Source organism: Ailuropoda melanoleuca, chromosome 8 (assembly GCF_002007445.2).
Source record: "Ailuropoda melanoleuca isolate Jingjing chromosome 8, ASM200744v2, whole genome shotgun sequence".
NCBI lineage: Eukaryota > Metazoa > Chordata > Mammalia > Carnivora > Ursidae > Ailuropoda > Ailuropoda melanoleuca.
Genome location: NC_048225.1, coordinates 96,523,514 through 96,537,042, shown reverse-complemented (window position 1 = coordinate 96,537,042; position 13,529 = coordinate 96,523,514). Strand labels below are relative to the sequence as shown.

General features: G+C 38.0%; 1 protein-coding gene across 3 annotated transcripts in view; it reads left to right on the top strand.

Annotated features, from left to right (window-relative positions):
* The first annotated feature begins 538 nt into the window (after positions 1-538).
* LOC100480199 (complement receptor type 1-like) overlaps positions 539-13,529 on the top strand; it is a 79,216-nt gene continuing 66,225 nt past the window's right edge. The window contains exons 1-4 of one of the 3 annotated variants that reach the window (XM_034666943.1): positions 539-810; positions 3,030-3,209; positions 3,834-3,933; positions 8,675-8,760. In XM_034666943.1, the coding sequence (XP_034522834.1) occupies positions 702-810; positions 3,030-3,209; positions 3,834-3,933; positions 8,675-8,760 (475 nt within the window). In that variant the 5' untranslated portion in view covers positions 539-701. Of the gene's footprint in view, positions 811-3,029; positions 3,210-3,833; positions 3,934-8,674; positions 8,761-13,529 lie in introns of those variants that run through there. The other 2 variants (XM_034666944.1, XM_034666945.1) reach the window with 2 other exon arrangements.

The following is a 13,529-nucleotide window of genomic DNA, read 5'->3' as shown; positions in this document are numbered from 1 at the left end:
CTGCCTAGGACCATTGGGATGTTTCACTCATTGTGATGGCATTACTATAACTGTCCATAGTGTTTTTGAGCATAACAGCCTCAAGTCATCAAGAAAAGATTAGATCAGTGATAGACAAATAGAAAATGTATAATATATTTTGAAAGATTTCTCTGGTGTGAAGATCCTTGAGTTCAAAGAAGATTTCTCTATCTTTTACTTAGCATAGTACTTGATACAGAGTAGGTCCTCAAAGAATTCCTGTTGAATTAATGGATAATTTTTTATTCAATGGATGATTTTCTTCTCAATGGGGTTGAGAAGATTTTTGTCTATTTTAAAAGAATGAGCTCTCAATTGTCCAGAAGTCTTAACTCTCCAAAGAGTCCAGGATGATTAAGTCCCTTCTGAGTTTTGATTTAAGTGTCATTTCACTTAGAAGCATCTCAACAGAGACTAATATATTTATTTTGTGGTTTATACTCTTCCTGAGAGTTAATTGTTTAATTGGTAACACAGTCACAGCATCCCATAATTGTGGAATCAACTCAGATTAAAATATAAACATTTTAATGTAACTTATAGCACTTGTTTTTTTTCCAGAAATCTTTTGTCCAAATCCTCCCTCTATCCTTAATGGGCACCACACCGGAACTTCTCAGGGAGACATACCCTATGGAAAGGAAATTACGTACACGTGTGACCACCACCCAGCCAGAGGGATGACCTTCAACCTCATTGGGGAGAGCACCATCCTCTGCACAAGTGATGGTCAAGGGAATGGGATTTGGAGCGGCCCTGCCCCCCGCTGTGAACTCACTGGTCCTGCTGGTTAGTACCCATGTACCCCAAATGGATTCAGAACGTCCGGCTACGATCCTTCATATTTCTGTAAGATTATGGTGTTTGCTTGTGGATGCATTGTCATAAGTGAAGTGTCAGAGTTGCATGCCATAGCTTAAACATGAGTCCAGCAGTGCCAAGCTGTGTTTGAATAGTAAGATGTGAATAACTCTTCTTGCTGGCGCAGTGATGAACACAGTGGGGTAAGAGGAGAGAAGAAAGGATGAGGGGAAGGTAGTGAGCACCATGTATCAATCAAGAAGAAATATATAGTCTTTGGAGAGGACATGAGAACAACTAGCTATGAACACTAACCGATGCCAGGATAACTGATACACACTCCCTGCAAGTTCATGGGCATGTAAAGGATCAAACTGGCAACATGGATATTATTTAGCCAAGGCTTTAGCTAGTCCTATGCTGAATAGGCTAAGTAACCAAAAAGACTCAACCTTGGTAGCTTAATACCTTGACTCAAAGTATGCCCATTTGTCACCTGGCTTCTGGGCTGCACCTTAATCTTTGTCCTTGAACTTTTCCATTCTGAGAGTTAGAAGCAAGGAAAGATCAGCTCAAGGAACAGTACAAAAAGAGGAGGATGTTTCTTCCTAAGGACTGGTGGTTACCCGGTTCTTGAGGCCTGACTGTAGGCCTTCCCAAGACGGAAGCGGGAGTACGCTGGGGATGAGGCACCACACTTGGAATGCCACATGAGAGAGAAAAGCAAGCCAATGAGAAAAGACAACACATGATGAAAGGCATCTAACTTTTCTTTGATGCCCCCCCCCCTTCCAGCTGGATGGTTATATTAGAATCCAGTGAGATTTCTTTAAACGAAGTTGCCTAGGCCACCAGCCACACATATTGAATGGGCAAATAGAAGCAGTCTCCTCCAAAAAGGAGATAGTTGAGTGCAGACTCTATTCAAAATATGCAGCACGCAATCTACCCTCTCATTAACAAGACATAGCTGCTAAGACAAAGCTGCTCAATGGTATAGTCTGTTTTCTCTTTGTTCTTAAATACCTGGCTTAAAGTCAGAAAGAGAAGAGTGGTGAGTAGTTTCCTAGGGCTGCCATACAAATTACCACTAACTAAATGGCTTAAAACAACAGAAATGTATTCTTTCACAGATCTGGGGGCTAGAAGTCTGAAGTCAAGGTGTTGGCAGGGATGTAATCCTTCCTATGTCTCTAGAGGAGAATACTTCTTTGCCTCTCTCGGCTTCTGATGGCTCCTGGCATTCCTTGCTTGTAGACACATCATTCCAGTCCTTGTCTCTGTCTTCATGTGGACTTCTCCCCTGTGCCTCTGTGTCTCAAATGTCCCTGTCCTTTCTCTTAGGGACAACACCTTCATTGGATTTAGGGCCCACCCTGGTAATCCGGGATGATCTTACTTTTTTTTTCTTTTTTCCTTAGAAATTTTTTTCTCCCAATCAGACTATTGAAAGCTCCTTATAAAATATTAAAACATTAAGCAAAAGCAACCCACAAAAAGAAAAGGAAATATGTATATATATATGTGTATATATATATATATACCAAAAGCAGTAGCATTATAAATATCAATCGATTTTAAATAGAATATATCAAGGAAGTAAACAATTTTTAAATGCCTTTCAAAAATCTGATCTCATCTTGAGAGTGTTAACTTAATTATAGCTGAAAAGACCCTTATTCCAAGTAAGTTACCATGGTGCAGTAGTCCTGGATGGATGTACTTTTGGGGGGAACATCATCCAGCCCACTACAATTAGTGACTGCTATTTAGAGCCAGAGAGGCTGCTTATAGTGGGCACCCTGAGAATGAGGTACAGAGGAATAAATGGAGAGAGAAGATAAAATATGTGTTGATATACATGAATATATTAACACCAAGAAATGAGGATATGAATGGTTAACCCTACACAGAGGCAGTCTGATAGGGCTGAGGTAAGAAACCATTAGCTAAAATCCTTGTTTTGGTGAAACAACAGCAGAAAGACCAGAAAAATGAATAGACTTCCAAGTAGTAAAAAATTTCCTGATGAGTGGAAGCTGTTGGGAAGCACCATCCTAAGGTAACTTGAAGGGGAAGAAAACCTTTTGCCATTATTGTAAGTCTCTGTTTCTCTGAGCCTGTCTACCAGCTTCATTGGAAAGAATGAGGAAGTAGGGTGGAAATCACTCTGCTCACTGTGGTATTCCTATGGTTTTGCTCTCCAGGTTACTGTAAAGCCCCAGAAGAGTTTCCATTTGCCAAGCCTACAACCCTGACTGATGAGTCTGAGTTTCCAATTGGGACATCTTTGGATTATGAATGTTCCCCTGGGTATTTTGAGGATATGTTTTCTATCACCTGCTTAGAAAACTTGGTCTGGTCGAGTGCCGAAGGTATCTGTAGACGTGAGTAACGCCATCCTGGGAGCTAATTCATGTATGTCAAAGCATCTGTGGGATCCAATTTAATTTACTCAAATGTTGTAGACAAGACATCGAAGTTTGCCCAAGGCATTTAAATGGAGGGTAGACTTTCTCAGGCAGCCTTTCTTATTGCCTGGAGTCTCTGTACCTTGACTCAATATTCATGTCACAGGAATGTCTCCCACAAAAGGAATCCCAGGGGAAATTTCCATTCACTGGTGTTGATCTTTGATGGCTAAAACCCGGAAATGAATGAAATAGGGGCACCAAAGAAAATTATGTAGGTCACAGTGAACGGTGGTTGGCTAACCCAGATGGAGGGGAAATCCCAAATTTTGAGGCCTTTGATTTAGGCTGTGGGATGAGAAAACAACTCTTTATCCATTAATGGCTTTTATTGGGAGATTCAGGAGTAGTCTTTTAAAAAGCAGTGCTCTGTAGTTGCTTGATTCTGCGCTCGTATGGTGAATTTCCTCAAAGTGGTCAGTTCTGTGGAGCAATCAGAAGTGTATAGGCTATTCGGTATGCTACACTCCAGGCTGAATCTTAAAAACAAAGGTAAATTGAACTGTACACCCAGCCCCAAGTTCTGCTTTTTTCCCACAGGAAAATCATGTGGAGCTCCACCAGAACCCTTCAATGGCATGGTGCATATAAACACAGATACCCAGTTTGGGTCAACAATTCATTATTCTTGTAATGAAGGGTGAGTTGAGAGCACTATCCCTAGGATATGAGTTCCAGAACAACAATGCTGTCTCTGACCTAGTCTGACACAGGCAAACTAGACTATCACCCACACTTCAAAAAGTTAGCAATAAGGACTTCTGGATAGAGATGGTAGCTTGAACACTGGCATATGACCAAAGGAATATAAAAAAGAAGCAGCAATCTATATTCATATTTTAATGAGGGGAGGGCACCAGGTTCCTGCTGAAGATAGTATACATGAAACCTGGTAAGATATTCACTGGATAAAAAGGACCAGCCTGCTAAATGAGTAAAAGGAGAAATGCTAGCGGAACCATGCATGCACCATTCTTAACTAAGATCAGCAAGTACTATAGCTGAGTTGGAGGACCTTGAAGTAGGGGTTGGAGGGGACGTCTTAATATAGTAGCTCTAGGAAATGTAAGTATTAACACATACACTGAGCAGAAACATTCATGGAGTTCTTGCCCTCAACCCTTCCTTGGCACAGGGAACCATGCTACAAACCATTGGCTTGATGTAGAGGGAGCAATTAAGGAATGTGTATTAACTTTCACTTGCCAAAGTAAATTCAGAGGAAAAAAATAGAATGTAATTGGATTAGAAAAGTAAACATATATGCATTAGACATATTTGGAAGCCATGAATAACACAAAGATCAAAAAATTCACCACCCAGCATTCTACCACTCATCATAATTAATATTTTGCTATGAATTCATCTAGGATTTTTATCTGAAAATTCACATGTAACCCAGATGTCTGTTGAGCTCAGTTGCCCTTAGAAAGGAGAGCTGGTTAAATTGTACACAAGCATTATGCCATATCTGGAAAGCATCGATTCTGTCCTCATCACTGCCCTCCTGCCCCCAACAAGGACTTCCGATTTCTTAGTTCATCAGTCCTTCAAATGACTGTAGTCCCAGTCAACATCAATGACACTATCAAGACAGTAAAAAGAGAGCCCACAGAATGGCAGAGAATATTTGTAAATCATTTCTCTAACAAGGGTTTCATATACAGATTATATAAAGAAGTCCTGCAACTCAACAACAGAAACACTTACAATGCAATTGAAAAAAAAAATGGGCAAAGGATTGGAATAGACATTTCTCCAAAGAGGATATGCAAATGTCCAGGAAACACATGAACAGATACTAAATATTATTAGCCATTAGAGAAACACACATCAAACTCATTTCACGCTTTATAGGATGGCTCTAACAATGTTTGTGTGTGTGTGTGTGTGTGTGTGTGTGTGTGTGTTTAATGAAAAATAAAAGTGTGGGGAGGATGTGGAGAAGAAGGAACCCTTGTGGTTGTTAGTGGGATTGCTAGTGGGCATGTGAACTGGTGCGGCCACTGTGGGAAACAGTTCAGTGATTCCAAAGTTACCATGGAATTACCATGTTACCCAGCAATTCCAATCCTAGGTGTGTATCCAAACAGATTGAAAACAGAGACTCAGACAGATAGGGTTTATCTGCTGTTCTATCTATTTCTAAGTACATCCTGATAAGTTATATTTTTCCTACAAAATGACACATCTCACGGATGGTTTCAATTTCATTGGGATAGAGAGGACATAATATTTTTATAAAGTGTTTTATAATTGTACTTTATAAAGTTTCCTCAATATCTATGATAATTATTTTCTCATTTATATGTATCTGTAGATTTATTTTGTGAAGTTACAATTGGCCAAGTTTTATTTTAATCAGCCACTTGAAAGAAACTGCTCTTAGATTTACTTATTATTTCTATTCACTTTTTCGTACTTATTGATTTATTTTATTAATTCCTCAGATCAGCTTCCTTTATATGTTCATAGTTATAGTCCTTAAAACATCTAAAGTAAAATGTTGGGTTCATTTATTTGAAATTTTTCTTTTTTCCTTTTTTAAAGATTTTACTTATTTATTTATTTATCTGAGAAATAGAGAAAGAGTATGGAGTTTGGGGACAGAGGAACAAGCAGACTCCCCACCCAGCACAGAGCCAGACATGGGGCCTCATCCCAAGACCCTGAGATCATGACCTGAGCCAAAGCCAAATGTTAAACTGACTGAGCCACCCAGGTGTCCCTGAAATTTTTCTTGTCAAATAACAAAAGTATTAAAGATTTCTCTGAGGACAGTTTTGGCATCCCAGAAATTTTCAAAGAGTAATATTTGCATCAACACTTATAATGAAGGCACTGAATAATGTCAGATTTATCTCTACAGGCTGTTGAGGCCAATTGGCATTCAAACTCTAACCTCAATATCTGTCATGTGAATTTGGACAGATCTGTTAAACTCTGTTTTCTCTTTTGTAAAATGGGGGCTAGGCATAATATTCACTTCAAAGCATCATTTTAAAGATTAAGTAGGTGAGTCTATGTCAAACACTTTGAAGTGTGGAGCACATGACTCACTTATCACGTGTTACTCTTATCCTATAGGTAATCCGCAATGGCTGTTTTACTTTTGTCTTTGACCAAGATCCAAACCTTTGAATTTTGTATTTATTCTGTGGTTATTAATTGCTAGTGTTATTGTATTATAATGAGAGTATATAAAATTTTGATTTTTCCCATGTGCAAATTTATTGGGGTACACTCTGAGGAGTGATATGTTACAACTTCTATAAATGGCTCCCAGAGAGAAAGTTTACATTCTCTGTAAGATACAAAGTTTAACACACAATTAAATATGCTGTAGAATCATATCTCTGTGCTTCTTTTAATTATTTGCAGCCTATTGAATATCTCCATAGATTTCCTCTACTCCAAACTCGTTCAAAGTCCATGAACAAATAGGAAGGATAGAAGTAGCACCACATTCCAGCCCTTACATTTCCCCATCGCTGACCTTACGTAATAGCCTTTCTAATGTCTGTCTCAGCATGCTTCTGCACAGTGTGTATATTGTTTATAGGGAAGGGAATCTCAGGGCTTTTCTTGATCAGTGGCTTAGCTTCATGGCCACCTGAATTTCTAATGTTCAGGAAAGCTAAGGAGTAGTCTTGATTAAAAGAATTTCAGAGAGATGGGAAATCAAGTCAGGAAAAACTACAACATAATTGCTACTGGAGCATATTAGTGTCTCAATTATGAACATTTGAAAATATTCCCTGTTTTTTACAGCCATACATGGACTGGAACCTGCCTCACATTTTTTATTCCAATTCTCTAACTTAGTCATAGTGAACACATTAAGAGCAACTCTATAGTCAAAAGTCAGGGGACACCCATGGTCCTGTGCTCTTAAGACGACTATTAAATGTATGATAGAAGAAAGGCAGAAGGAAATACATTAGTGCTTCTCAAATTTTCTTTGAAGAAATTTTGAAGAGTAAATATTTGTTGGCACATTTGAAAAGATTTTACAACATACCCGATAAAAAAACAAGTAACAATAGTAGAACTCAATCACTACCTAAATATAAAGGTGACTCAACGTGCCTACAAAAGTATTCACTGTCATTGCTCTGCCCATATAGTTCCCGTCACCTTTATATCACTGTTTTTGGAAGACTTGGTATATAGATTAGGATTAGATTACGCTGTAAAAGACAGAACAAACAAAATAACAGAGGCTTACACAAGATAATAGTTTACTTCTCTCTCAGGTTAAGACGCAGGGGCAATCCTTCAAGAAAACAATAAAATGTACAAATCCAGGGCTAATAGGTGGTTCCACGATCCACATAAACCTGGGATCCTTCCGTTTGAGACTCCGTGTTATTACATGGTCCAACTCCAGCCTGCAAAGAGAAACAATGAAAGAAAGGAACACCCATTCCTTTAAAGACACTTTCCGGAAGTTTCACAAGACACTCTAAGTGCATCCCTGTAGCCAGAACTTAGTCACATGGATATACACAACTGTAGGGAAACTTTAATGAAGGTAGCCAATGGGCCAGTTAAAAATACAGGGTTCCATCACTAATGAGAAAGAGGAAAGTAGTTACTGGAGATACCAGTAGACTTCCCTACAAATGGTTACATGTCTTGGGTAATCAAGAAGCAAAGTTCTTAGCTGTTGCAGTAACTACTCACTATTATATGACATTGCATTATACCCCTTACCTTTTACTTAATCAAGTTTAACCCTACTCTACATGGAATGTGTAGATAGCTTAGTTGAATATCCTTTGTGACATTTCTTACAGTAACAGTATACATACCTAATAAATAAAAAATAAGTGATGATGAAATGTTCCAATCTTTGTGACCTACTTTGAATGATTTTATGGCACAATAAGTAAGGGCCCCCACCTTATACATTTGAGTCATCTTAGCAAAGCCATCATCCTATCCTTCACTCAACAGATATTTTTTTGAGTACCATGTGTTTGAAAGTCTCTAGGCAAGGTGCTAGAGAATGTAAATATTTCAATAAGACATCTTCCCTGTTAATCAAGGAGCTTCTCATTTCCTGGATGGAAAGTACACATGGATAGAATAGCTCTTGAGTTTCCCTAATGACAATTACAAAATGTCCCTTGATGAAGAAGGGCATCATTGCATTCAGTGGTGAAGGACTAGCAATAAACATGGATGAAAGCAGTAAGAATGTAAACTTGTCATTAGAAGTAAAGGACCAGTTTGCAGATGGAGATGAGTTTCTTCCTTGACATCTCCTATGTTTTAATCTTCCTGTAATTTGTAACATCTACCGGCAATTTTTTTTTCTCCTGGTGACTCAAGTAGAAAATAAGTGTAGAGTATAATTTTCCATTCTTTGCTTCTAGGTATCGACTCATTGGATCCACTTCTGCAGCTTGTCTCCTCTTGGGCAGTACTGTCACTTGGGATAAGGAAGCTCCTATGTGTGAGGGTGAGTTGAAGTGGGTTTTTTCCCATAATTCCCTCTGTTCCATGCAAATCTGCCCCCTGTTACAAAGAGGAAATCCCTTCCATCTTGCAGAAAGTAGTCTTTCAGATATTCGAAAACTGAAGACCTATGCTGCATAGTCCTCCAGGTGTTTCTTTATTTTAGGAGGTTATTTATCCGGAACTGTGGATCTGAACTCAGGTAAAATTGCCCTCCTTTCCTACTTTGATAGGAAATGCTTTCCAGGGTAAAGTTTTTCCTCGTGACTAAATTGAAAAGACAGTGAAGAAAATAAAATTTGTCTCTGCCACCTCTTAAGAGCACATTATAAGCACAAGAAGTAGATTACTCCCTTATGAAATAAGATCTCATAAATCTTAGTGATTGCCCCAAGCCTCTGGTCATCTTGCACTTTATCCTTTCTTTAAATTCTTCCAGGTTCATGCCCTGGTTGCATTTGTTCTTGACTAGTTGACCCTGCATCTTTTCAGTGGGATGCTGTAAGGTGAACTCCCAAAACTCTGAGGAGCATGGATGAATGACAGATTGCAAATTGGTAAAATATTAAGGCTGTGAAGAAATCAGAATCACACACAGAATTGATGACAGTGATAGTGGGCACAAACTTCTGGAAGGCTTATGAGCAATATATACAAAGGCCTTAATGTAAATGCCCTTTCACCTAGTAATTCTATTTCCCAGAATTTATCCAAACAAAATAATCATGGAATTTTCCCATGATTTTGGTTCATAGGCATTCAATGCAACAATATTTAGGACAGTGGAAAATGTTAAAATCTAAATGTTCAGCATGATTGGAAAACAGCTAATGGAAGAAATAAGTATGATAAGTTTTGAAGAAAGGCAAAAAGTATACCCTGAGCATTAGAGATTGAGATGCCTCACCCCAGTGGAAACAGATAGTATATTTATATATCTACATGCCTGAATATTATTCAGCCCCAAATATGATACTGTAGAAATTATATCCACAGCTACGGGAGCATATGCACACATACGTATCTGAAACAATATACATTAAGTTGTTAAAAATAGTTCTTTTTGGACCATCATATTCTTCTTTTTGCTTGTCTATATTTTATAAATTTTCCCTAAGAAATGTGTTCATTATATTCACAAGTATTCATAAAAAGAAAATAACCTTGGCTTTTAAAGATTCAAAGAAATGGATGAGCTATATACAAAGTGCCTCCTTTACCTGCCAAAAATTTAAAATTTCAAATTCTCTGAAAAAAACTCAAATTAGGAAGATATTATCAATTTACTATATCAATTTTCTAGGGGGATATCTTTCATGAAAAACGTTTCCACATCTATATTTATAGGTCAATAAACATTTAACTGAGTCGGTACTGGTTATCCACATATGTGTATGCGAACATGTATGTAGACACTTATACGAGTATTTAAAAATTATTATGTGATGATAGAACATAATATTCATTTACCTCTGAGTCTGGGAATATTTCATTTCTCATGCCTTATCTTTTATATTTTCCTCCCTTTTTCTTTTTTTGAAATATACTTGACATATAGCGTTGTGTAAGTTTAAAGTGTACAACATGTTAATTTTTTACTATCATACATTGTAATATGATGCCATTGTAGTGATAATTAGCACTTCTGTCACTTTAACATAATTATCCCTTCTTTTTAGTAGTTAGAATAATTGAGTTCTGGTCTCTTAGCACATTTGATGCTCACCCTACAACATCATATACATGCGCTGTGCTATGCATGATCTCTCAAAGGGTTTCTTTACCAAACATGGGAAGTTTGTCCTATTAAACAACATCTGCCCTGTCCCCCCACAACCTAACCCCTGGTAATCACCATTTTGTTCTCTGTTTTTACAAGTTTGGCTTTTTTTTTTTTACATGCCACATGTAAGTGATACTGTATAGTACTTGTCTTTCTCTCTCTAACTCATGTCACTTAGCATAAGGTGCTCGAGGTCTCTCCATGTTGTAGCAAATAGCAGGATGTCCTCCTTTCTTGTGGCTGAATAATATTCCATTGTATGTAGGCACCACATCTTCTTTATCCATTCATCTATTGTTGGACGCAGGTTGTTTCCAAATCTTGGCTATTGCAAATAATGCTGCAATGAGATGGGGTGCATATATGTTTTGGGGGTTTTGTTTATTCATTTGAGAGAGAGAGGGAGTGCGAGCGAAAGCATGAGCAGACGAGGAGCAGAGAGAGAGGGAGAAGCAACTCCCCACTGAGCAGGGCATCTGATGCAGGGCTTAATCCCAGGACTCCAGATCATGAACTGAGCCAAAGGCAGACACTTCACCAACGGAGCCACCCAGGCACCCAATATGCTTTTGAGTTAATGTTTTACTTTTCTTTGGGTAAATACCCAGGAGTGGAATTATATGGGTAACTGGATCATATGGGAGTCCTATTTTTAAGTTTTTTAGGACCCTCAGTACTGTTTTCCATTGTAGCTGTAGCAACTGTGTACAGGAGTTCTCTTTTTCCACATCCTCACCAGCTTGTTAACACTTGTCTTCTTGCTGATGGCCATTCCACCGGGCATGAAGTGACACCTCATTGTAGGGTAGATTTACACTTCCCTGATAGTCGGTGATGTTGAGCATCTTTTCATGTACCTGTTGGCCATTTCTATGTCAACTTAGGAAGAAATTGTATTTAGGGTTTTTCACCCATTTTTTTATTGAAGTATAATTAACGTATGGTGTTATATCAGTTTCAGGTATACAATATAATGATGCAACAGTTCCATACATTACTCAATGCTCAGCAAGATAAGTGTACCCTTGCCCTTTTTAAATCAGATGGTTTGGGTTTTGTTATTGAGTTGTATGAGTCCTTTGTATGTATTGGAGATTAACCACTTATCTGATACATTGCTTGTAAAATGTTCTCCCATCCTATAGGTTGCCCCTTCATTTTGCTAATTTTCTCTTTTGCTGTGCAAAATGTTTCAGGTTTCTTGTAGTCCCATTTGTTGATTTTGCTTTTGTTGTTTGTGCTTTTAGTGTCATATCCAAAAAGTCATTGCCAAGACCAATGTCAAAGACACTCTTCTCTTCACTTTCTTCTGGGAGTCTTATGGTATCAGGTCTCATATTTAGGCCTTTGATCCATTTGGAGGGAATTTTTGTGAGTGGTGCTCTTGGCTCTCTTGTCAACTATTAATTGGCTGTATAACCAGAAATTTCATTCTGGGCTCTCTATTCTGTTCTACTGGCCTATGTATCTGAGTTTGTGCCAGTACCATACTGTTTTTATTATTGTAGCCTTGTAGTGTAGTTTTGTAGAAAAAAGTTCTGTAGAAATCAGAATGTATGATACCTGCAGTTTTGTTCTTTTTCATCAAAATTGCTTTAGCTAATCTGGATCTTTGTTTATTGATTTGTGTTTACATGGTGGTTCCAGACAAATTTTAAGATTGTTTTTTTCTATTTCTATTAAGAATGCCATTGGTATTTTGATGTGGATTGCATCAAATCTATAGATGGGTTTGGGTAGTATAGACATTTTTGCAATATTTATTTTTCCAATCCATGAACACAGGTTGCCTTTCCATTTGTTTGTGTCTTGTTTGATTTCTTTCAGCCGGGTCTTGTAGTTCTCATTGTACGGGTTTTTCACTTCCTTGGTTAAGTTTATTCCTAAGTATTTTATTCTTTTTGATGTTATTGTTAATGGGAAAGTTTTCTTGATTTCTTTTCTGGATGTTTCATTCTTAGTGTATAGAAATGCAACTGATTACTGCATCTTGATTTCATATCCTGCAACTTTATTGAAATCACTGATTAGTTCCAAATGTTTTTTGTTTGAGTCTTTTGGATTTTCAGTATACAGAATAATACCATCCGCAAATAGTGACATTTTTACTTGTTCCTTCCCAATTTGTGTACCTTTATTTCGTTGTCTTGCCTAATTGCTCTAGCAAGGATGTCCAGTACCACATTGAAAAAGAGTGGTGAGAGTGGGCACCCTTGTCCTGTTCCTGACCTTAGAGAAAAAACTTTCCATTTTTCTCCATTGAGTATAATGTTAGGCATGGGTTTGTCACATATGACCTTTATTACATTAGGGTATGTTCCTTCTATACCCAATCTGCCAAGTGTTTTTATCATGAAGGATGTTGTATTTTGTCAAATGTTCCTTTCTGCATCTATTGAGATGATCGTATGATTTTAAAATTTTCATTTTATTAGCGTGACGTGTTACATTTATTGATTTGTATATGTTGAAGCATTCTTGCACCTAGGGATAAATCTCCCTCTTTGTGTGTTCTTTTTTTTTTTTTTAAAAGATTTTATTTATTTATTTGACAGAGATAGAGACAGCCAGCGAGAGAGGGAACAGAAGCAGTGGGAGTGGGAGAGGAAGAAGCAGGCTCATAGCAGAGGAGCCTGATGTGGGGCTCGATCCCATAACGCCGGGATCACGCCCTGAGCCGAAGGCAGACGCTTAACCGCTGTGCCACCCAGGCGCCCCCCCTTTGTGTGTTCTTGAATTGGGGTTGCTAATATCTTATTCAGAACCCTGCATCTATATCATCAGGGATATTGGTCTATAGTTTACTTTTCTTGTGGTGTCCTGATATGGCATTGGTGTCAGGGTAATCTAATGCTGGACTCATAGAATGAGTTTAGACATATTCTCATCTCTGCAGATGTTTGGACAAGTTTGAGAGGGGTTGATATTAATTTTTCTTTGAATGTTTGGTAGAATTCATCAGTGAAGCTATCAGCCCTAGAGCTTTCTAT